Below are 25483 nucleotides of genomic sequence, written 5' to 3'. Positions count from 1 at the left end.
GTTTTGAGTAAAGGAATCGTGTCATATTATTCAATGAAGACCTAAATGTTTTCCTATGTTTTGTGTCATTTTAAGTGCCTTATTTACTTTCATATTAATGTAGATCCTCTGACAAAAAAATGCAGCCATCTAAAGCAGTGTGTATTGGTTAGTGAATCCTCCTTGATTGAACCTGTGTATGACCTGGGAGTTGTACTCTTAGTGAGTAATGTACTATCAGCAATTTATTTATATACTCAAATAACAGGGCAGCACAGCTGATACTTCTGTAGATGCTGTGGAAGGAAGTAACTGATTCCTCAAGTATCTCAGACTGTCTAGCAATATAAATTCCCATCCCTACTTGCTTGCTCCCGTGGCCACAAGTTTTGTAGCCTATTATGAACATGCACTCTTGCTTACTCTGAATCTAAGCTTCACTCTGTCACAGTTTTCCTCGTATAAAAGGAAGTATTCCACCTCTCGTGACAAACAATAGTTATTTGGACCAGACTTCTTTGCTTAATTTCAGCCCCTACTTCTAAATGTTCTAAAAACATATCAAATATTTTATGCATACTGCACTTCAGACTGTTTTAGTCTTCACCTCATTTACTTAATCATGATAAAATAGAGTTACACAGTGTTTAAGTTTCAAGAGATAGAAATATCCCATATCAACTGCAGTGTAATGTATTTCAGTGGTTCCTTAACCTGACCAGTATTAGCATCAAAGCTGTCATCTTTGACCATCAAATATTCCTTTTCCCACAATGAGTCAATCTCTAAACAGTTTTAACATTTAAGTGTTTACAGATGCATGCACTTTATGTTTCCGGGATTATATTTGCATAATGAAATGAACCAAAGACAAGGCATTTGGAGAGTTTTTTGTGCTGTGGCTTAGTTGAACTCAATTTTCATATTACTGAAGTATAAATATGAGAGCACCAGATATACTGCAGCTTCAACAACACTGCACCTGCACTGTTTGCTTCTGTCAGCCAGCACAGTGTCACGCGAACATGTTTCTGGTTGTCTAACTGAATACTAAGTATGAATAAGAATCTTTATTTTTTGAATACTAAGTATGTTACTCAATATGATTTTTGCAGTTTTGTTACATGAAGCTTGTGGTGACAGCCTCAGCTGCAGTGTAGCTGAAGTTCTGGCTGGGTGATAAATCAACAGTGCATCTGGTTGTGTTGCTTCTGTTTGTTTGCAAAGCTGAAGTACCATATTCAGTAGCTTTCACAGGATTATTGTGATCTTTTTCTTGTCTTTATCCAGAGGTAACTTCAAGGAATATATTTACACAAACCATGCATCCAATCCATTACCTGCGAAGTACTACAGTTTCGTAATTACTAAAGTAGGGAATCAACGAACGCTTATTAACACAAATTAGTAACATTGAAGGTCTAAATGTCCAGTAACTCAAGTAGTGAAACAGTGTTCATAAATAGTACCTGTAAGGTCTTACCTTCCCAAAAGCCACTACAGGATGCTGCAGCAACTGCTAAATATCCCAGTGTCCACTACAGGGCTTTACTCTGCAGAAGGATACTAATCCCAAGTAGTATTATATTAACTATTATCTGTACAGTGGATGTGAATTTCTACAACAATTTGTGTGCAAACTGCATATTGTAGTATATTGTGTGAACTATTATTATTCCAAATTGTTCCATATTCCCCAGAACACACATGAATAATGAAAATGTAACTTGTCCAACTGATGCTTCAACTACTCACCAACCTTCCACAAAACACAAGTACACTGAATACACACACACACACACACACACACACACACACACACACACACAATATCAGAGGTAACATTCTGAATAATTTCCATGTATTCATGCTCCAACAGTATATATAATGAACTATCTATACTTTATTAATTTCCTGCAATGTTCTGTGCAACTCTGTTAATCTAAAAATCCCAGTTACAAAATACTTGGAAATACGAAATGCCATACAAGGATGGATGTAACATTAATGCCGCAGAACATTCAAAAAATTTAAGAAGGAAACATTCAGCATGCTCTTGCAAACTGAACCTTAAAGTCCGCTTAAAATTTCTTTAAAGTATATGGATAAAGTAGAAAGAAGTAGGACAAATAATGTGAATTTTGACATTTTTTGAAAATTTCTGTCACAGCAGCAACGAGAACAACAGTTTTGTATTGATCTTTAAGGTATGTACCTATCAACCAGTAGGCCTATTTCACCAGTAAAAACAGCAACTACATTAACTTTATTATCTCCTTTGATTCAAACTGGGTTTAATCTCACATAAAACTTACGTTGCTTCCTTCAGAGTGCCATGTGCAGATTGAGATGATTTAAAATTTTGTTTTCACTCACAGGTTTATTGTGGGAAAATAGTTCTCATGGACGAAAACTATGTATCTGGATATTGAACAAATTTGAACTGAAAATAAGATGTATCTGCTTGACCAGCAGTAATAATTATTTGCTCTTTGACATGATGTACATATCATGATATTGTGTAACAAAAGTTTCTCTTACACCTGTAGTACATTTTACACTAAAAAACAGAAATAAAAACTAAATGTATTTAGAACACACTTACACCTTAAAAGTTTGTAACATCGTCTGGCAACATTTTAATTAAATGTTACTAGTTTAGTATCACATCAAAAAACAACATTCTTAAGTAGTGTAAGCAATGAGCGCACACAGCGAGTCAATTTATCACAGAAAAAAAAAAGTCAAATATAGTCAGTTCATGTGTTTTGAAAGTTGATAGACAAGAGCCTGTTCCAACTTTTTCACTTCACAACACTTGAAACTAATTTTAAGATGGGGAGAAACGGAGGAAATGATATTAACTTCTATGCATTGCAGGCTCAAATGTGTGTGCATCACACACATTTCAAACAAAAAGTTAGCATTCATGCAGCAAAGAAAATGTGAATACATGTCCAAACTATCACCACATAAAGGTACAGAAACTAAATATCTTCTCTTGGATTGTACTTTCACCACAACATTAAGTAAAACCTCTTGTTAATCTGACATTTTAATCCACTTACTAATTAAAGTTGAGATTTCTTACAAGCACCATTTATCAATCCTCCATTTGAAAAAATTTATTACAAAAATACACGAGTTGACAGCAAAACTCCCAACTTTCAGAAAGAAAATCTTTCGTCTCCCTTAAATTCACAGTACTTGCATAATTTTTACTTCATAATCAGAACTGACCTGCCACAGAAATTCTGAAGTGTGTATTCTTGTGACACTCAAATGTTTAAACAAATTACTGTTCTGCAAACATTGAGGTACATCTATTTTTAGTGACAAAACAAAAATTAAAAATAATTTTACAAGTTGTCAGTTCTTAATCAAAGGCAATCCATGCTAGTGTCTTTAATACAATAGAATGGTCATGTATTTAACAACTAAATAAATTTCTTTCCGCAGTCTTATTTAAATGCTTAATTTCATTTTATTCACTGCTTCAGTGCAGACTGCTGAGCCACCTCTGGCTTCAAACAAGGGTTAAGTCTTCGCAGTTTTAGTTACCTGGAAAAGAACAATTTTTTAAAATATTTGACACTGAGTAAAGAACTCAAATAGAATGAATTTAGTCGACAACCACATGCTCTTCATACAATGTTAAGTTACAAATTACTACTTACTTTGGACAGTAACTGCTCTGGGAGGTGTACTATTTGCAATTGGAGCTGGTGTCTGTTGCATGTTGGTTGAGCTGTTCCTATTGCGGTTAGCTCCTAGTATCCCAGATCCTTGGCCTCTGAAGTTGTTGCGGTACTGACCTCTGTAACCACCTCTGTTGTAATAACCACGACCTCTAAATCCACCTCTGCGTGCTGATGCTACTCCAAATGTTTCAGAGTTCAGCTTACGTTCTGTCCTCCAATCTGTTCTTTGTGAACGCCTGAAACAATTTTTTTTGCAAATTTAGCAACACAGATGTAATTGAGACTTACTTGCTGGGCAAGCAACACTCACACAGCTATTCCATTTCACAACAGTTCAATAAATGTTGCCATGACATCAGACAGCCTAAAAGAAGAAATACTAACCTCATACTCACTAAAGGTGGGTCATTTATCTTTGCATCAGAGTGGCCTGCACTTTAACATTTCCCAATCTATCCTCTCTTTCCCGACCGAGGAGCTTTTAATCCCTAAAGCTGGGTTCGTGTCAGTTTTACTTTTATACATATACAGCAGTATTTCAGTTTTGTTTCCTGATGGAAAGTCCTAGCCAGAAGTTAATCCATAATCTCATCAAAATGTTAACACACTTTATTTTGATGCAAGACTCATTGTCTTTCGCGACAGGGTTATTAGAATCTCTTCTGAAAGTATCCCTCCTACCTCACCACCTTCTGTTTCCGACATTTAATTTTTTTATCTCTTTCATTCGAACATTATTGTCGAAGAATATGTATAGGCCATTGGCCATGAAACCTTATTGTAACTTACTCTAGTGAGAATATGATTAAGTGCAGAATTAAGTTAACTGGTAAGGAGATCCACTTCATTTTACCCAAATTCACTGATATACCTGACCTCATTCACTACTGTGATCAGTTTATTAACACACACTATCTGATGAAAAGTATCTGATATCAGAAGAAATAGATCTGTCTGTATAGAAAGATGTGAGACTATTGTGCTGGCAGCAGAGCAGCAGTAACAGCTGAATGTTTCCAGTAAGAGAGCTCTGAGACTTCGAAGGTGGACTGGTTGCTGTGTCACATGAGTAACAAATCCGTCAGGGATGTTTTAATCCTTCAAAAGCTGTCCAAGTGAACAATTGGCGATTTCACTTAAGTGTGAAAGTAAAGAAAAACACAGCTAAACAAAGACCAAGCAGGCTTCATGTACTGATGGACAGGGACTGTTAAGCATTGCTGAGGGTGCTTGTAAAAACCTGCATGAAGTTAGTGGACGGAATCAGCCTACTTCCGAAGGGCTACTAACAGTCCAGCTAGTAACTGTGCATGGGGAGTTACAACAAATCTGGTACAATGATCAAGTAATTCTTCTGTACGTTACACATTTCTTTAGTCTGTACGGCGTGTAAGCCGACAAGGAAAAAAAAGGTCTAAATTTTTACAGGATTTCCTGTGTAAAAATACACCTTTTCCACAGTGAAAACACATTTTCTCTGTGTTCAGTGACAGCATACTTTCACTCGGGACTGTAGAACTTGTCAATCATTGAATGGTTAATGTTCTATACACTGGCGTGTAACTTCCCTGCATTTTGCAATGCGGAAACAAAGAAAAGGACATTTTGGAAAGATCTTTGATTTGCAGCAAAATGTACGCTGCACGTTTTCGTATTATGAAATTATATCTTCCAATTCCAGGAAACACAGCACATTAGTTTCCGAAGCACTGAAATCGAGGTTGCAATGTGCTTTTGTGAGCCAATCATAGCTCATGTCATGTGATCTTGCCAGCCAATGACAGCAGACATTCAGAGCATAGAACACATGATCTCAGCCAAATAGTATAATCACTTAAGTAGTGTTAACACAAAAATAGGGAAAGTTAATGGTTTAAATTAAGCTCAGCTTTCATATATAATGTTGGTCATTTTTGCATGTGTTATGCTTGACAATAAGTCACGCAAATGTGCAAGTAAAATCTTAAGTAATGACAAATGTCTGGTCTTCTGGGCTCTAAATTTTTCTAAGTGGCTGGTCCTCAAAATTTTATGTCAGAGTGAAACAAATTGTGATTTAACAAATTCAGCACACCTTCTCACACTTAACATATTTCATCTTGCATAAAATGAAATTTAAGTAAGGCTTTTCAAACCACCATTCACAACATTTCCTCCAACCTGTTAGAAATAGGTTCATTTCAGAATTTGCCAGACTGCAGCACATACCAGACATTACTGCACACATGCAGGTACGATGATGTTACTCTGTATGTTTGTACATATGAAGTAGTAAGAGCTCTTACATTATGTCATAAAATAGAAATGACATTAGAGGCTACTCCAAGAGCATCATAATTTCATAAACCACACTAAAATGCATAATTCAGTTTGAAGTGCACATTTATATGTCCCAATTCACTACGAAGTAGGCTTCAACCAGATAGTAAGCTTTTCAGTGTGGTTTTTGGGATGTAAAATTACTTTGAGTATCAGTACTCTATTATCTAATGTTGGTTCTTTATTATAGCATAAATCTGTATGTGCCACAAAAAGAAAGTTTGCACTTAAAATTCAGCGAACCATTGAAAATGGCCATTAGTGTGGAGTAGTAAACTTCGTTTCAAATAAACTGACTGCCTCAACAGGAAAGATCAGTAGAAGTCAAATTTATTTAGCAAACCGACAAAAATAACCTCTCTGTTCTGCAAGGCAATTAATGCTCGAGTGTCAAAAAATGTGGAAATAAAATAAAACCAAGAAACAAATTTTAGCCTTTTGTAATTATGTGAATGTATTTTAAATCACTTGCTAGTGCCCAGCAACAGAAATACATTTTGTTTTCATTTGATGTGAGAGGTTTTAAATAAAGAGGAAACAGCAAAAATCGCTAAACGTGAATACTCATCATGTGGAGACTGTACCCCCTTCCCACTACAACTCTGACTGCTCTGCGTATGCGCGGGTCTGGCAGGTTGGGTGAACCAAGAAAAGTTTTCCGGGTTGTATCTGGCAGCTTATTGCTACTGGCAATACAGTTAATAGCCACACTTCAAGTAACCAGGAACAGGAGAAGGTACTGCTCATACACATCTACGCATACGCATAAGCCCACTGGTAACAGCTGAAAAACCTAATGTGAACAATTGTTATGTCACACTCCTCAGGAGGAGGTTGCTGTTACGAGGCATTGTACTGTCTTCATCATAAAGCCTTTGACACATTTTGCTGTTGGCAGAAGCTTATGTGTGCACTGTTTTTGTTGTAAATGGCACATTTCCTTTGCAAATTAGGTTTTATTTTGTTTTCTCTCTGGTTTATGTTATATTGCTGAAGTATTATTCTGCAGTAGTGGGATACAGTAATATTCTTTGTTAGAGTATCAGTTTTTACCAGTCAAAATAAAAAAATAACCAAAAACTCAAACACCAAAAAATTCCCAGAATTTTAATAAGTTGAAGAGGGTTTTCCCAGTTTTCTCCCAGATTTCCCAGGGCATGTAAACCCAGTTTAATTAGTGTCAAGAGCGACAGTGAATGATTCCAAGAAAGTTATCTGGAGTGATAAATGACATTATAAACTGCGGGAACGAAAGGGTTCAAGTTTGGCAAATGCCTGGACAATATTACCTCCCGTCATGTGTAGTGCAAACAGTGCAGTACATGAGGTGAATATGTTACAGTATGGAGTGTTTCTTGCAGTCAGGGTGTGGTTCTTTTGTTGCGCTTAAGGGAACACTGAATGTGAAAGGATACAATCACATTATACAACACTGTATACTGCACACAATCTAGAACAGTTCAGACACAACTGCATGAGCATGCGCCCTGTTGAAGCAGCATCTGTGAGGTAACAGTTTGTGGACAATAATATTCCTGCCACAAACTGGCTCCCCAAGAGTCCAGATCTGAACCCAATGCAGTAACTTTTGAATGACTGGATTGAGGGGCTTAAAGAAATGAAGTTACAAGTTGCTTCTTTCAAAGAAACTATTGACAATAATCTGAAATCCACATTTCAGTAAAAGGGCGTTATCAAATATAGAGTAATACAAAACCCTAGTGTTTCAAACAACTTTCGAGTCAGAATAGAATTGTCTTTACATCTTACTTAAAATACATAATCTTATTTTTAATCACTAACACAACTCAGTTTTTTATCTGATAAAAGTCACAAAAAGTTTGTATAAGTGAGACAGTTTAAACTTTCTTTAAGCAGCTCCTGAAAGTTTGGTTTCCAACCAGTTGAAACAACTAATGTCACTCCGATTTCAGCTGACTGCAGTGTTTTGCTTTCATGATGGCTGGTGTGAAGAATCTAGGCTTCCATAGGAATGCAGATGAGAACTGTAAGGATTCCTTTGCCACTCCTGGATAAATACAAAGGAAACTGGCCCAAAACTCTTCCAAGCCCTATTCTTTTCAGCACTCTAATCACATTTCAATTGGACTGCAGCCTCTTATTTCATTAACAGGTGTATGCACGTTAATTGTTATGAGTGAGCTTGGTAATAGATGTGAATAACAGTTGGTACTCCATCAGTGTAAATTCTCCTAACTCTGTCCAAAAAGAAACTATTTTTAACAAAAAAATCATTAACAATAGGAAATAGATCAAAACCTTCTGATGTTGCTTTTAAGTTTTTAGGAAACTATAGTCCTTCCACCGTTTTCTTCTTGTCCACAAATTGGCATTATACTATGAAATGAAGTCATTGAGCTGTCAGTAGAACTGTCACACTGCAAAGCAAGAAACAGACCTCAGTCTTAACTAGCAACTCTTGCACATTCTGGGCCATTTCTTCAAACCTACATTGTATACTGTTGTTTGGAAGAGCTCTCGTCTGCTTTCATTATATTTTCAAAGAATGGAAGGTTTGATTAACATCTCACCAACAGCAGGTAGCTTTGTTTTCCTGTTGTAAGAGAACTTAGTATGATTATTTAGCAACTCGTGTTTGAAGGACCTAATGGAGTCTAATTTCATGTGATTTAAAGAATATTTTTCCCAACAAAAGCTTTACGTTTAGTTTTCAATTGAAGATGAGCTGCAGTGTGTCATTACAAGACATTATGAAACAACACACTGTAGGAATCAAATAATTACTTTTTCAATCAACATAAATTGATACCCAAGATTCATATAATATTCTTTTATTAGAGTATGTTCATCATATCTTCTTTCTTTAGGAGCTAATTTTAATCATTGTAAAAACCAATAAAAATATTTATGTCTACAGAGCAGAAGTAGTACAATACTGTTACATATGCAGATTTCAGACTGAAGGAGGCCTTTTCAACAAAACTTGTGATACGTTAGACGAAGCTGATGCTGCCAACTGTAAAACAAAATGTGCTCAATAACTATAGTAAGAACAAGACTTTTTACTGGTCAGACCACATGCTTCTGTTTTCATCTGAGCTGTCTGTAGATAAGATTCCACTGTGTTAGAGGTGCAGAGTTAAGTATGGGGTGTAGCATCTGTATGATGGTCCCCTTGACACCTTCACAATACTGGCCAAGGTACTGTATTTACCAGAGTATAAGGTGATCCTGAATATAGGACAACTTCCCTTTTCTGAGGAGACTCCTTCAGAAAAATTTAACATTCTGACTAATCAAAATTACAATCTTTTATTGACTTAAGCTATCTGCCTAAAAAGTTACCATTACACCTATTCTAAAATTAGGCCATTTATTGGTTATCTATGTTTTGATAATAAAAGGAGAAAAATAAATAGTTTACATTAATTTTTATCTTCACTCCCTCTTGTTTAGCCTGTCACCTGTAGAACCACTCTTGTTAATTGTCTTCGCCGTCATCCTAATAGGGCACGGTTGAACTATCTTCATAGTTTCTTCCATGTATGTTGCGATTCTATTTTTACACATAGCAGATTTCACTTCTATACTAACATGGGACTATTAGAATTTCTTTTGTTACAAAAACACATTGTCTGCCTGTTACTATCGCATGGGCTGTGTGGAAACAGCAGCTGAACACCCCATATATTTTACATCATACCTCACAGTGAGCATCGACAACATTGCTGTGTGAAACACTGAAGTACACCACTGGCTCCTGTCTACACTTACCTCCTGCAGAAATGTACACTATTGCTGCGTATTTGGCAAATTTTGAAGTCAATTTGATTCAGAGTACAATGGAGTAGTAGTAGTAGTAGTAGTAGTAGTAGTAGTAGTAGGAGGAGGAGGAGGACAGTATATAGCTTCGTAAGGTGTGTGAGGAATGAAGTAATCGGTTTGGAGTCTGGAGGGCATTGAGAGAGGTAGTGTCCGACAGCAGTTTCAGGCAACTTCTTGCAGTAGTTGGTCAATAGGAGTGGAAATTCTTTCAGTGGGAGCACAATACACAGTTAGAATTGTGTATCTAGGACTGTTGACTTAGTGGATTTTGGGGCCCATGCAGAAGGTCGGTGTGCAGGGTGTCGTTGGGCTGAGGAGACGGAGTTGGGAGAGGTTCTGGAATGGGCCTAAGGATTCCAGAAGAGATTGCAGGTTATAGTGAATTGTGGAATGGGATCATGTCACCATACTGTGCCACTCCCCACTGGCTCAAGTACCTGTGTACCATATGCCTCACCCACACACATGCCATCACTCCCTCCCACATTCCCAGCCAGCAAACCAGCTGCCTCACTCCAGGTCACTAGCTAGTCACCTCGATCCCTCCCTTGCCTCCATCCCCATCCCTCACCCCATCCAAACCGCTGGACTGCAATCCCAGCACCTAGCATCCAGCTGCAAATGTACATACCTGTACTCTAGCTCGACAAAGGATTTATTCCTAAACCTGTTTGTTTTCTTTATCTTTTTTATGTGCCCATCAATGACTCGACACTGTCCGGCTAGTGGTCTTCTCTCTTACAATTTTTGTATCAATATAGAAGACCGTATAATGAGTTGTTGTAGTTATGGACATTTTTCTCAATATGAATATCAGTACGTTTTATATTAATGAAATTCTGACAATCATTTGCAGATTGCAAAAACAATATGTAAAAATTAAACTTTTATCAACTGCACTGGAAGTAGACAGCAGAGGTGGAAGAAGACTGCACCAGAAGTATTGAGAGTGGGGTGTTTATAAGCAGGCAACTAATATGAAAGGAATGGAATGTGAAGTATCAGACTAACTCCTCAGGTATTCTGTTACTGTAGAACAGAACAAAAGCTGTGCAAAATTCTAGTCCAGATTATCTCAATTGTATATTTACAGGTTCTTCACAATTTTCCTGCGTGCTGTGGCTTGTAGAGTTTAATTTTAATGTAGACTCTTTGAGAAAGCCAGAACTAGTTTAGGAAACATTCTACCAGTTACAACATTTTCATAAATTGTATCTCATGACTTATGCAGAAAACAAGATTCTACATTTCAGTGTTGACAATGTGTACAGAACTACATCACCTAAGTTGATCTTATAAATGTGCAGGAAAATTGCAACTTCAATTAAGAAATGGAGAGAGGAATGGAATATTTAATAAATGTAATGGATCTTCACTTGTCTTTTGAAGTGATCATACATGTAGTAGTAGTAGTAGTAGTAGTAGTAGTAGATGTGGCACTTTAGACCGGTGTTAGCTTTCTAACTGAACATTGCTGCATGAATGTAATATTTAGGGATTTACATATGGAGAGGGAGGAATGTTACAAAAGGGCATATAAACAGCAATGTTAATTCTTTAAGCATTCTGCTGCTGTAGATGCAAACACTCCACTCTTTAGCCTGTTTTTGAGCACTACATGTTTTTGGTTGCTCCTGAAAAATTGTAGAAGTAATTTAAGAAATTTCTCCCTTGCACTGATAATCAGGTTCTCCAAATTGTCCTACTAGGTTTTAAGGAAGATATCTATTAGAATGTGTTTCATATTCAAGAGCTACCTGAAGAAAGGCAAATGTGGCATTTTGCCAGAGAGGTCATTGTAAAAGCTCCATGGCTGATTGCCTCTGGACTATACCGAGAGCAAGTATCATTTTAAACCTGATAATGTTACTTGTAGAACTGCCTATAGTTAATCTGTTACCCTCCGCCACACACAGTCAGGTGGCTTGCGGAGTATGGATGTAGATGTAGATGAACTTACCCTTTACTTCTCTCTACTGCTTCACAGCTTATATTGTCGAAGAAAGACTTTGATCGGTCATAATACACTTCATGTTCTTCTTCAGTCTCACCTTCACCAATTCCAGTCTCATTTCCAGAATCATCTTTCTTTTCTGCATCACCATTCGCTTTTCCATCACCTGCAATGACAGGTTCTGTATCTGCTGTAACATTTACAATTTCATATTTCAGCAGATTTTTCTACAGAACACTACCTGTCACACTCTTAGTTGGTTCTGAAACTATCACAGTTAAGCAAAGCATTTCAAAATTTTAAAAATAAGAAAAACACACACACAAAACAAAGCATTCACAGGCATATCTAAGAACTAATTTTAACAAACAAGAGAACTGAATACAAGCTTTTTGTTACATGAAATAAAGTATACAGCATAAATAAATTCAACTGAAGAAAAATAGCTAAGAAGCATCTAAATATTTAATAAAACTAGACAAAACTACAACAATAGTGGCATCCTGTAAATGGATCTTTTGTCAGGCATCAGCAATGAAAAGTATGTAGTACCTATCAAACTCTTCCAGCAATTTTTATTACATGAGCATAGTATATCTTTAAAAGCCAGTTTAATGCGTGTTAATTCTGAACAGAACACACATTTTACTCTTCCCATGCTCATTTCGCCTAAGTTTAGGTCCATAATTTTTGTATGGGGGCAAAGTGCAAGAAGTAATTGAAGCAAACACTAACTTCCCTTTTTCTTAATTCAACTTATATACTGAACTCACAGTAACAATACTGTAAATTTCTCAGTAGCCATATCAATTTCATTATTCTAAAAACCTTAAAATTTGCTCCTGCAATACTAAATTAATTTATTTTTACCATATTAGTGAAATAAAATATCTTGCCAACATTCCTCCCCAAATTCAGAAAACAAAGTGGAATTCAGGTATTGTAAAGTTTCACTGTTGAGTTCATTAGCTTACATCCCTTTCACTGTAATTTTCTTCAGCTTCTTTCCCTTGGAGAGTCTTAATTTTTCGTTTTATCATTAATATTAAAATTCTGAAGATTTCATTTCTCTCCTACCCAAACCTCACAGCTCGTATGCTGGGTTGAGTCACTCACACGTACCATCTGTAGTGCCAAAACACCCTGCACCTGCTGTGCCCCCAGGATAACAGCTGCCTAACTGCCCCTACAGCATAGAGGTCCACATCCTGACTTGGCACTGGATATGTCCGTTTGTGTGTAGGCCTGACATTCAATGGAACAGCGTGATGGTGTTTACAAGCTATGGTAAGCAAGAAGGATAAAATTCCCAACATCTTATGTTGTTTTACTATCATAAGAGGAAAACTGTCTACAATGCCAGAAGATGATTTGTGCTGTATACAGGAACAATGCAGTAACAGCTCAATCATGCCAAACGTGGTACAGTCAATTTCGAGCTGGTAATTTCCCCCTAAACAGACAAACCTCTATTTGGATGGTCAGTGGTTACGGACATGGTACAGCTTAATGACATGACAATGCTCCATGAATGACAGCATGGGCGTTGGCAGTGAAACTCTTTCACTCTTGCTACTGTAGCCAGGAATTTCAGGAAGCTGGGTTACATAAATACTTGCAATGTATGGGTTTCTCGTGAACCGAGTGAAGCGAATTTGATTTAGTGTGTGTTATCTGCAACTCCTTAAGGAGACAATCAGAATGCTTCTTTCCCTGAACACCTGGTAACTGGTGATGGGAAGTGGATTATGTACAACACTGTTCAGATGAGTAAATCAAGGCACAAAACAGGGCAGCCACCACTATCAGTTCCTAATTCAGGACTGCACCTGAGGTAAGATTTGCCATCCATCTGGCGAGATTGTGGGGGCATCCTGTACTTTGAACTTGTTCCGAATGAGATGATCACTTCCAAGAAACACAGTTCACAATTTTATCGTCTCAAGGCAGCCACTGATAAATGACCGGACTTTAAACGTTATGTCCTTAACACAACACCACACCACACACCTCTATAGTGACCTGCATTCTTTTGAGTGGAATGTGCTACCCCAAAAATTGTACTCACCAGACACTGCCCCATCCCAGTCATCTTTTCTGCTCCTGACAGTACTTCCTAAATGGTAAACACGTCACCTTGAAGGACACACACATTTTGAAAGAATGACGTTTAAAAGCTCCCTGAGAAATGGCAACATATTGTCTATAACAATGGTGTTGGTTTGTTTACAAAACCAATCTACTTTATGTAGTTACATTGTGCAAGACCTTAGGTGTGATGTGAGTAAGCAGACAGGTCTCGAATGATCTGTTGTAGCTGTGCTGTGGAGAGTTAGGTTCTAGGACATTTTTGTGACTGCAACATAATACAAAGCAAATGAACTTATGAGACAACCCAATAGTAATATTCTCACTCAGATGCCTGCTAATATATGTACATAATGATTTGATTGTTTAGTTGAAGGTAAGGGATGAAACAACGGTTCAGTCTTTCAGACAAGGGTTCTTTCATCTCGATGTTCAAAGGCTATGTGGTCATATGAGAAAGTATGAAGCAGTGGTGGAAGTGTGGTCCTGAAGGCAATACAGATGTTGCAGATTGAGTCAGTATGTAGACTAGAGCAAACAAATGGTCTCTCACAGCTAAGTGAGGCATGAGAAACCCGACCTATATTCGACCCCTGCCTACCAATTAAGGTTGAAGAGAGCTGCAGAGTAAAGAGTGCATGAAATCCATTGAAGTAAAAGGGAAGAGGTTGAAAATATAATGGACATCAGGTGGATTGTCAATAATAAAACAAGTTAATGACACACATTGGCAGTTGCGGAGGAGGATGAGGAGGCAGTTGTGGAGGAGGAGGATGAGGAGGCAGTTGTGGAGGAGGAGGAGGAGGAGGAGGATGAGGAGGCAGTTGTGGAGGAGGAGGAGGAGGAGGAGGATGAGGAGGCAGTTGTGGAGGAGGAGGAGGAGGAGGAGGATGAGGAGGCAGTTGTGGAGGAGGAGGAGGAGGAGGAGGATGAGGAGGCAGTTGTGGAGGAGGAGGAGGAGGAGGAGGATGAGGAGGCAGTTGTGGAGGAGGAGGAGGATGAGGAGGATGAGGAGGCAGTTGTGGAGGAGGAGGAGGAGGAGGAGGATGAGGAGGCAGTTGTGGAGGAGGAGGAGGAGGAGGATGAGGAGGCAGTTGTGGAGGAGGAGGAGGAGGAGGAGGAGGAGGAGGCAGTTGTGGAGGAGGAGGAGGAGGAGGAGGCAGTTGTGGAGGAGGAGGAGGAGGAGGAGGCAGTTGTGGAGGAGGAGGAGGAGGAGGAGGCAGTTGTGGAGGAGGAGGAGGAGGCGGCGGCAGTTGTGGAGGAGGAGGAGGAGGAGGAGGAGGAGGAGGAGGAGGAGGAGGCGGCAGTTGTGGAGGAGGAGGAGGAGGAGGAGGAGGAGGAGGAGGCGGCAGTTGTGGAGGAGGAGGAGGAGGAGGAGGAGGAGGAGGAGGCGGCAGTTGTGGAGGAGGAGGAGGAGGAGGAGGAGGAGGAGGAGGAGGAGGCGGCAGTTGTGGAGGAGGAGGAGGAGGAGGAGGAGGAGGAGGAGGCGGCAGTTGTGGAGGAGGAGGAGGAGGAGGAGGAGGAGGCGGCAGTTGTGGAGGAGGAGGAGGAGGAGGAGGAGGAGGAGGCGGCAGTTGTGGTGGAGGAGGAGGAGGCGGCAGTTGTGGAGGAGGAGGAGGAGGAGGAGGAGGAGGCGGCAGTTGTGGTGGTGGTGGAGGAGGAGGAGGAGGAGGAGGCGGCAGTTGTGGTGGAGGAGGAGGAGGAGGCGGCAGTTGTGGAGGAGGAGGAGGAGGAGGAGGAGGAGGCAGTTGTGGAGGAGGAGGAGGGCGTAAAACAAGAAACAGGGTGTGTAGAAAATTGAAGCAAACTGCCTGTAAGCAATTTGAATTGAAGAAATGAGGGATGACACTTCCAGCGAAGGAGGCAGGATTGAATGTTACGTGACCAAAATGCTGCGAATACAAACCACTATGCCACTGCCCCAAAGGTAGTTAAAAAAACTGCGTCTGAGAATAAAAGCCACTGTCTGATAAATCTAAGAACAGTTCAATTTTCATGACTTGCCAGCCAACATGAGAGTCAATCCTTTTGGAAAATGATGCTTAGCACAGAACCTGGAGGAGGGGGCCAGTTAGGTTTCTCAAGCACAATGTGGGGATGCCTTGTTACCTAGAATTGAACTATGACTACTTCTAGTATGATCAATGCAGAGGCAATGTACTGGTGGGAGTGGGGGTGTAAGTAATCGTCTCTCTAACATAATAGTCATCCAGTTCATTCCCTTGGAAATGCACATGACTGGAGCAAAAGAAATCCTACCTGATGACACACATGATTAAGTTCAGAGGGGTCTTGAATAGTAAGTATCACACAGTAAAAAGCGAAACGTTAGTGACTTGGTCAACAGTCTCCAGGCCAATGACAAAGTATTAAAAAGGCATCAAGGGAGGCCAGCGTAACAAAATGGAGGGTTCTTTCACGAGTTTCTGACCAGCGTGAAATGAAAAGCATAACCTGTCATAGCCAGGCTTTAGAACTATCAGCGTAAAAGATTGCAGCAACCTTATACTCCTTAAGAATGAAGCAACAAATGGTGGTAGATTATGGGAGTGACATTTTATGTCCCTGGAACAGATCGTCCTAATCCTTGGTCTTGGTACGAACCAAGCAAGGTGTGCAACAAAACACTGGAATTACATTCTAACATGGGTACGATTATGCCCTGGCCGAGGACTGTGAGGTGCAATTCCACCTGAGGGCAGATGTCAGGTGGTCTATGTCCTTTTACATAAGAAGGGAAGGATAAGTTCGATGATCAGGAAATTGTCGAACGTTAATTGCCTACATGGGGAATAGTTTTCATAATCTGAAGAGGGAAGGTCCCCCACTTCGGTGAAGAGACCACAGGAGAAGTCCACAAGGCACCAGTGGTTAATCAAACTTCGCAATGGTGGACCGACGCCTTTGGTGTCATGTGAGACCGACGCCTTTGGTGTCATGTGAGACCGACGCCTTTGGTGTCATGTGAGACCGACGCCTTTGCAATGTAGGTCTTCAGACATTCAACAAGAGTTATCAGTACAGATACCATCCTGAAAGGTGAGATCCAGTAGAGTTTTGGATCTTTAGTACAAGCCAAGCGAGGTGTGCAATACCCACAACTGGGATGAAGATACATACGCTCCTAGAGAAGAAGTTTAACATCTTGGTCCACCATGGAGCTGGCAATGGAGGGGACCTGTAGAAAGGGGAAAAGCAATTCCAGCAGCATAGTAGTTTGAATTTGAAATCTTGCATAACCTTATCGATAGTGTGACAAGTGGGGGCGGAGGTAACAGTAGAGGCATACTATTGCGAGTTGGCTCTCCTATGTACCCAATGTGGTCATCTGTCCGTCAGACAGTGGAAAGGAAGCAACACCATCACCAGAAACTAGCAAAGATTGTCATATAGAGACAGATGTAGCAAAGCCATGAGAATGGGAGAAGAGACTGTTAGGTAGGTAGATGGAAAGGACCCATAGGTAGCACGAAGTGAGTAAAGTGCCATGATTTAAAAGAGAAAGCTCATGGTCATTCTATTACAAATTTCCTACCAGACAAGGGATACTTTCCCAGAGGGAATGGGGTGCACTGTGATTATGGGTGTCCCCATTGAAGTGTCCTAATTTTGTGACAAGACAGCCACATCAAAATGGCCATTATTGCAATTTGATACATTTTGTACACTGAACATCCAGTGCCACCTATTTCAATCAATAGCTCTCCCCATGAGCACCACCCAGTCACAGCAAATGTCTGGCACAATGGCCACTGCCAGGAGTCTTAATGCCCCAAGGAGGCAGCCATTTACTTCTTGGGAGGTATGGGGAGCTGGCAGTTCAGGCTCATCAGTGTGATTCCTACACTTTTAAAGGGTCCAAATTGAAAGGCACATAATGACACCACCATGTCTGGCTATTGCATTGGCTGTGTAATGCATAGGGAGTCCATACTGGTAATGTACACAGGTAATTGTTAACATTACAGGCAGTAGGCACTAAAAGTATTCCCCAGTCGAGCCACACTGCAGGAAAGATTTGGCAAGTTGAGGTCAAACAGCCTGAATGGGAGCAAAAATTACTTCCTCCATGCTCGTCATGCACATATTCACTGAGGAGTCTTGAGCCCTCTGGGGGGTTGTCGCCTAATGCCGCATTGCACTGATCTGTTCTGTGCAAGACTCATCCGTGCACGACTACTGGAACATATGCCCTTTTGAAACTGCTCACTTTAATGAAGCCTCTCTCTCTCTCTCTCTCTCTCTCTCTCTCTCTCTCTCTAGTTTTACCCTCAACCCTCCCATTGCTTTTATCTTTAGTGTGAATCCAAAAAACTTACTTATTTTCTCAACTTTACTGCAACTGTGTTGCATGTATGCAACAATAAAATAGGGTAGACACTAAATAATAATTGAAATATGCCCATAAACAAATCAAAACTAAATGATAAATGCACCTATCAAGGGAAGCAGACAGGAATGATTTCTACTGAGCTGTTGCATCTTACATTGTATCCTTTCTCAGCTTCTCATGTTTTATCAACTGCTGAATGTTTAAAATGGAGCAGGGAGTGGTGGTAAATTAAAGCAAAATCTTCATACTTACCAGATATGACAGCAAGCTGTGAACTGATAGTCAGTAAACAGAATTATTTTAAGAGAGCCAGTAAAGACAGACGCACTTGAGATTGCTTACTCCTTTAACAAGGGAAGGAGAGTGAGTGAAAGATTCTGGGCAAAATGAATGTGTTTAACAGGGTGTATACACGGACAAGGAAAAAAAATTCCCAGATTTTCCCATTAAAAATATACTTTCTCCCAGGTGAAAAAACACTTTTTCCGTGTTAAGCGACAATATTTTTCCCTCAGAACTGCAATACTTATCAATCCTTTGAATGATTATGGTTTAATACATGGGCGTAGAATTTCCCAGCACTTCAGAAAACGAAACTCGGGAGGGGAAAAGGCACGTTTAGGAAATATCTGATGTGCAGCAACATGTACGCTGCGTGTTTTTGTATTACGAAAGTATACATTGGAATTCCACCAAACACCACATGTTACTTCCAAAATCACTGAAATCGAGATTGCAATGCACTTTTGTAAGCCAGTCGTAGCTCATGTCACGTGATCTCACCAGCTGATGGCAGCGGATATTAAGAGCATAGGACACATTGTAGTCAGCCAACAGCAACATCACTGTTAAGTAGCATGAACAAACAGGGAAAGTTAATAGTTTAAATTAATATACACAGTGTTGCTACAATAAAAGCAAATCTTTCAAATGCTGGTCTGTAAGGTTAATACGCTGCAAAAGAAGCTAAGCTTTGCCATATAATGTCGATCTTTTTTGCGCATTACACTTAAGATCAATCACACAAATGTGGCAGTAAAATTTTTAATAATGACGTAAATGTCCGATCTTCAGGGTTCGATATAATTATTAATGGCTCGTCATCAAAGAGTTGACTTTTAAATGAGAGTCAAACACTCTCTCATTTAATAAATTCATGGTACATTCTTGCACATAGTTCAACTTATGTGGAAGGATAAGTACTTTGAAAGTAACGCTTTCCAAACCACCATTCGCAATATTTTCCCGCGACCTGTTAGAAATAGGTTAGTTCCAGCAATTGCCAGACAGCACAGATAACAGGCGGCACCACGCTTGCGAAGCTGTCATGACATAGGAAGCCCGTAAGTACATACGTGTAAAATATTAAAATATCATACATTATGTTTTAAAAGAAACACGACATCAGAGGATACTTCAAGAGCATTGGAATTGAGTGAACTGTACTAAAATGTACACATTTCAAGTTCATACTTAAAGTGCACATTCTAGAAGATGAAAATGTGCACTTCAAATGCAGTGAACAGTTGAAACTAGCCAGTACTGTGGAATAAACAATTTGTTTGAAATATATGGACTGCCTCTGTGGAAAAGGTTAATAAAAGTCAAATTTCTTTAGCAGACAAAAAGAACATGTTTCTGCAAGGTGATTAATGCTTGACTGTCAAAGGTGGAAACAAAATCTGAAACTAGTAACATATTTCAGCCTTCTGTAATTATGTGAACGTATTTTAATTCACTTGTTAGCTCCCGGCTACAGATATCCATTTTGTTTTCATTTGACATGAGAGTAAACCAACGGGAAACAGCAAAATCACTAAATGTAAATATGGGCCACGTGGAGACTACCCACTATAACTCAGACTGCTCTGTGCAACAGCCCCCGGACCTACAATATTTGTTAACCGGGCCAATACTACATAAAATCGAATTTTCAAAAATATGTTCATCTTGTAGTGCACATCTTTTTGAAAAGTCTGAAACATAAAACATGTGTTTAAGGAAATTTAAGATGTTATTTCGTCTTAAGTGTGCCAAAGGGCAGTTCAGTGCAGTGCCATGCCTCTTCATACAGCATTCTTCTACGGCACGTCACTGTATTTCGCGCTCTGTGGAATTGAAACGTGTATATTTTGTAATGGATGCCATCAAACTATATTCAGGACAGTTTAATTGAAATGTCCTGTGGTGCCTTTCCTGCTCCCAGTCTGCCGGTTGGCAGCCTGCCCCCTCTTTAAAACATCTAGCAATTAATAGTGGATGGGATTATTTGTAATTGGGAGAACAAGAATTCTCTTCATTGCCTATTAGCTATTAACTTGCTGTTTTGTTTGACACAAAATTAAATATAGGATACATAAAACCAATGAAGACAAGAGACCAGCAAGAACGTACACATTTCTTCAATTCTTAGCTCCTAGCATTTTTCTCTCTCTAATCTTGCTACAGCTTTACATGGTGTGCTTTACTTTCTGGGAAACAATTTATTACCTCAAAGTTCGTCAAACGTTTTGCTACATGAAAAATGTAAATGTCGTTATCTAATACTGAAAAAGCTGTTAACACAATTAATACCCAAGATTGGTGTGGTTTCTCGATTTGATTACATCTATTTTGTCACTGTCTGCTAGATAAAATAAAATAGGCCTTTCTAATATTACAGCAATTTTGTAACACACGTCAAACGAGACTGTTTTGGCACAAATGTTCATTTTTACAACACGACAGAATATAATTCACGAAGCACCAATATAGAATGCCTATTAGGCCTACTACAAGCAAAAAGCTTTATGTCGGAATATAGTTTCACATTTCATTCATACGCACCAGTTTCTCAAGCATGAGCTCGAAAAGCAGTATTACAAAATTTTTATATAAATTTGGAATAGTTTTATTCTTCCATAACTTGCATGTCGTTTCCATTTCTTCTTCTTCCTCGTTCTAACGAACGATCTTGTCATCACCAATTCTGTAGCTATTCCTGCCATTGTCAAAATTTGTTCATCGATTGGCTTCACTAACCCTACCAGAATCACAGATCCAGTCATCCCGCAATTATTGTCCGGTTAGGCGTTATTACATGTTCGCACAACATGTTTTCCACGTTACTTCTATAATAGAACTTAACCGACTGCTAGCTGGAGACTGCTCAACTGGTCCTTACTAGTGTAGCGATCTGGCCAAAAATTTTCTGTCAAAATTTAGTTTTCTTGGATACACCTAGAAGAAAATATGTAATCTTTCTCACCTGTTATTCCCGTTAGTCGTTTATTTCCATTCTGGCAGTCAATGTATGGATTTCGCTAGTAATTATAACAATGCTGATCATTCTCAAACCCAATCAACCGCATAATCAGACAGCGATTGGCACTCATCCATTCGGCATTACTCCGCTCAGCTCGTATAGGCCTGTTCCCTTTCGTCTGCGGAAAGTTTATTTCTAGATGCGACGAGGATTCTCCTGACAGACATCATGTACACTATGCACAAATATAAAAATCATCTAATGATTCATTCAGAAACCAACTTAAAACTTGTTCAAAAATTTTCAAAAACCGACGGGGATGCGTTTCAAAATCACATGAATAACAGATAGACGAACGGGCACTGGATGGTAGGCGCTTTGTGAAACAATCTTTTCTTCCTGAAGAATATGAATCTGGCGCCACCTTTTCCCGACAGCATCTAGCTGCTGCTTGCACAGCCAACAGCCACATTCCTGTAGCCAGAAGTGGGAGAATTGCGCATGCACATGAGCCCACTCTTAACTGCTAAAATCAATCTAACAAACAGTTGTGACTTCACACTCATCGGAGGCAATTTGTTGGTATGTAGCACTGCATAGTCTTCCTAAAGCCTTTGATACATTTTGCTGTTAGATGTTTGCAGGAGCACTGTGTGTCACTGTTGTATATGGCGCATTTCCTTCGCAATTTAAGTTATTTTCGGTTCTCTCTCTCGTTTATGTTTTATTGTTGAAGTATTATTCTGCAGTAGCGGGATACAGTAATATCCTCTGTTGGAATATCTGTTCTCACCAGTCAAAATTACACAAATGTAACAGAAAACTGGAACAATGAAAAATTCCCAGAATTCTAAAAAATCCCGGGTTTTTCCCAGTTTCCTCCCAGACGAAAAAAAATTCAAGTTTTTCTCTGATCACCCAGTTGTCCAGAGTCGTATACACCCTGGTTTGAACTTGAAAAAAATAGTTTAAAATAAAGGAAGTTAAAATATGATAATGTTGTGCTTAGCAACTGGATGCATTATGATTTCACTCACTGTTCAACAACAACACCAATGCAAGTGTAGAAGCTGGCAGAGAAGAAGAAACCTTTAAATTAGCTGAAGGAGTAAACAATCCCAAGCAGTAACAGGAAAATAGCAGATGCTTCTTCTTAAGAAACAATGTGGAAATGTTACGAAGTGACAACAGTTTCACCATGACCTGCCAAGTAACTCTGTATTAGGCAAAGAATCACAAATTCTTTTGTGAAACACTATTTTCATTATGACAAACACTAAATACAGTATATTCAAAATAAAACTCCCTGGCAGTTTAGAACTGTGTCCCATACGGACCTAAAGTTGCTGTCTTCACCTTTGCAGGCTAACACTGAACTGACCCACCCATCAAACCCCAATTCACGACATGCTCTCACATTTTTACTTTCACTAATACCTTTTCTCCTACCATCACTGCTCCACCCATCTATGGTTAACTGCTTCTGGAATGGGAGAAAGTTCGTTTGTATAGTCGGCTTAGTGTTACACTTTCGAAACAAGTCCACATGCCTTTACACTGTTCAGCCATGTTAATAGGTATTGTATTTGCAACGACAAGGCACAACCTCTGCCAGATTAGAATTTGTGCTATGATTGTAAACTTGAACCATATCAGTGTCTTCCACAGTGGAACAATTTTCGAAGACCAAATTCAGTATTTCAGCTTCCTTTGTCATCTTTCATTTCATTGCCAGCATGGTCACTGAGCGACTGAATGGAAGACTTCTATCCAATCGCTGACTTTGCAACTAAAATTCTAAGAAATTCTGGCAATTTGTATTGTTCAGCAACATCTCATTTTCAAATTCACTGAATTCTCTCTCAGTCCACATCTGCTTCCTCGTTGTTAACATGCTAATTAATCAGATACAATGCAGTTTCTTCCCTGTCATTTTTGCTAAGCAAAGCTTTTTCGTAACATTCCTTGTAGAATCTCTTCACTGGTGCTCTACATTTAACTTGTGCCCTCTTCTATGTTAACCAATTTGTTACATTTGTATTTATTACTTGCTACGTGGTCAAAGATATTGCCCTCTTGAGTAACATCACTACCTGCTTCATATTTGACACTAGTTTCTCCTGAATATCCATCCCTGGTACAACTTTTAACACTTGACATACAGGGTGTTCAGAAATTTCCATTATAAATTTATAGGACTTGCAAGGGGAGTAAGTGCATAATATTTTGAATAGAAATCCATGTCCAGAAACAGTTTTCAATTCAGATGTTTAACTCCTCCACTTTGGCTTGGGGAATTTAATAAGGCATGATGCAGTACAATTATTAGGTAAAAATTGTAAAGGAAACGTGAAGCATTCATTTGCCACTCAGTCATTTTTTTTTGTAATACCAGGTTTTACATGTTAACATATACTTTGCATACAGAACAGTATTGATGCTTTACAACAGCAGCCTGACGTGATGACCACCAACATCATTACAAATACTGTACCTACAAAGCATGTTCTGGTGCACAATCTCCAACCCACATGGTGTGGTGGGCCTTTAGTTTCTAGTGGAGCAGCCAGTACTCTTGTGAGCATATCTTCCTCTGTCCCTACAGGAGTCTGTAATTGAACTTTGCTTACACCACCCGAAAAAGTAGTCCATTGGAGTTTAATCTGGCAGTTACACAGTTGGACCACCTCAGCCTATCCATCTTTCCCCACATTGTTGATGTGTCTCCTAACCACACGTGAGAAGTTGAGGTGGTGCACCACCATACTGAAACCACGTTTCCTGACAGCTTCCTAGAATGGGTCCAATATGTTTTGTAGGAAGATCAAGTATGCAGTACCAGTTAGGTAGTGTGGAAGGAGCTGTGGCCCAATCACACAACCATCCAGCATCAAGGCAGACATTAAGTGATATCTGAAGACCATCTGATGAAGCACCCAACATCCTATCTACCCCATTGCATAACATGGCAAGAGAATCAGACTTTTCTCTCGGCAGACATGGGCATGTTACTCATCTGAATTTTAACAGTCATAGAACAGAAACAGTGTTTCTAGACATGGGTTCCTATTCAAAATAGTATGTAATCACCCCACTCTAAGTCCTAAAGTTTCTAACAGGCGTTTCTGAACGCTCTTCATAGTTAGCAAATTGGAGTCTTACTATTACAATAGCATCATCACGAAATTTCCCATTCTCTAAATTCAGTCTGAAGAGCTCTGCCACTACAGCTGCTGATGCAGGTAGTGTGTAGCAGCATTGAATTACCATGTTTGACCCACATTTGAGGCTTACATTCACTATTTCACATTCAGATTCCATTATAACATCACAATACAAGGCGTTTCAAAATAAATATACAGGTTTTAAGGCTTAGTAGCATTTATTGCATTTAACTTACAATTATAAACAATACATCAAATGGAAGAGCAACTATAATAGTTGCTCTTAAAAGTGTTCAATGTGAGCACCATCGTCGCACATCGAGTCAATAGGCGAGTTTTTCTAAAATCTCTAACACTGTGTATATAGTACTTGTCCCAACAATGGTGTTTCTGATGTCAGAACACTGGTAGCAGAGAAATAATCGTCATCCCTTATGAACCCCCCCCCCCCCCTCAAAAAAAAAATCACATTGGGTCAGGTCATGTGTGAACATTAAGGCAATATAAAACGAGCTGTGTCATCCAGCGCCTTGCGGCCAACCCAGCGGTCGGGTACATCTTTCAATCAGTTGCGTACTGAGTTATGCCAGTGAGATGGCACACCATTTTGCTGCCAAATAAAATTCTGCATTTCAGTTTCTTCCAGTTGGGGAAAGAGTCATAGTTCTAGAGCATCAAGATGAGAAACACCTGTTACAGTTGCTTCACCGAAAAAATCAAGAGCAGTCTCATTGCCACTGCACCATTTTGTGAGGATTTGCTGACACACACACACACACACACACACACACACACACACAACCATTCACATTTCCATTTATGTGAAACGTCTATTGACCACTGAAGACTACACGATCCACGAAAATCTTCATCCCATGCAATAAAATTTTATTT

The 25483-nt window shown here is 39.4% G+C and overlaps 1 protein-coding gene across 4 annotated transcripts in view; it reads right to left on the bottom strand.

Annotated features, from left to right (window-relative positions):
• Positions 1–2429: 2429 nt before the first annotated feature.
• The window catches only part of LOC124605110 (protein LSM14 homolog A), a 157418-nt gene continuing 134364 nt past the window's right edge, over positions 2430–25483 (bottom strand). For 2 of the 4 annotated variants that reach the window (XM_047136562.1, XM_047136565.1), the window contains exons 8-10: positions 11767–11950; positions 3657–3916; positions 2430–3540 (exon numbers count right to left, since the gene is read on the bottom strand). In XM_047136562.1, the coding sequence (XP_046992518.1) occupies positions 3533–3540; positions 3657–3916; positions 11767–11950 (452 nt within the window). In that variant the 3' untranslated portion in view covers positions 2430–3532. The remainder of the gene's footprint in view (positions 3541–3656; positions 3917–11766; positions 11951–25483) is intronic. The other 2 variants (XM_047136563.1, XM_047136564.1) reach the window with 2 other exon arrangements.

This window comes from Schistocerca americana, chromosome 3 (genome assembly GCF_021461395.2).
Source record: "Schistocerca americana isolate TAMUIC-IGC-003095 chromosome 3, iqSchAmer2.1, whole genome shotgun sequence".
Lineage (NCBI taxonomy): Eukaryota > Metazoa > Arthropoda > Insecta > Orthoptera > Acrididae > Schistocerca > Schistocerca americana.
The sequence above is the reverse complement of the archived record's forward strand: the minus strand, read 5'-3'. Positions and strand labels throughout refer to the sequence as shown.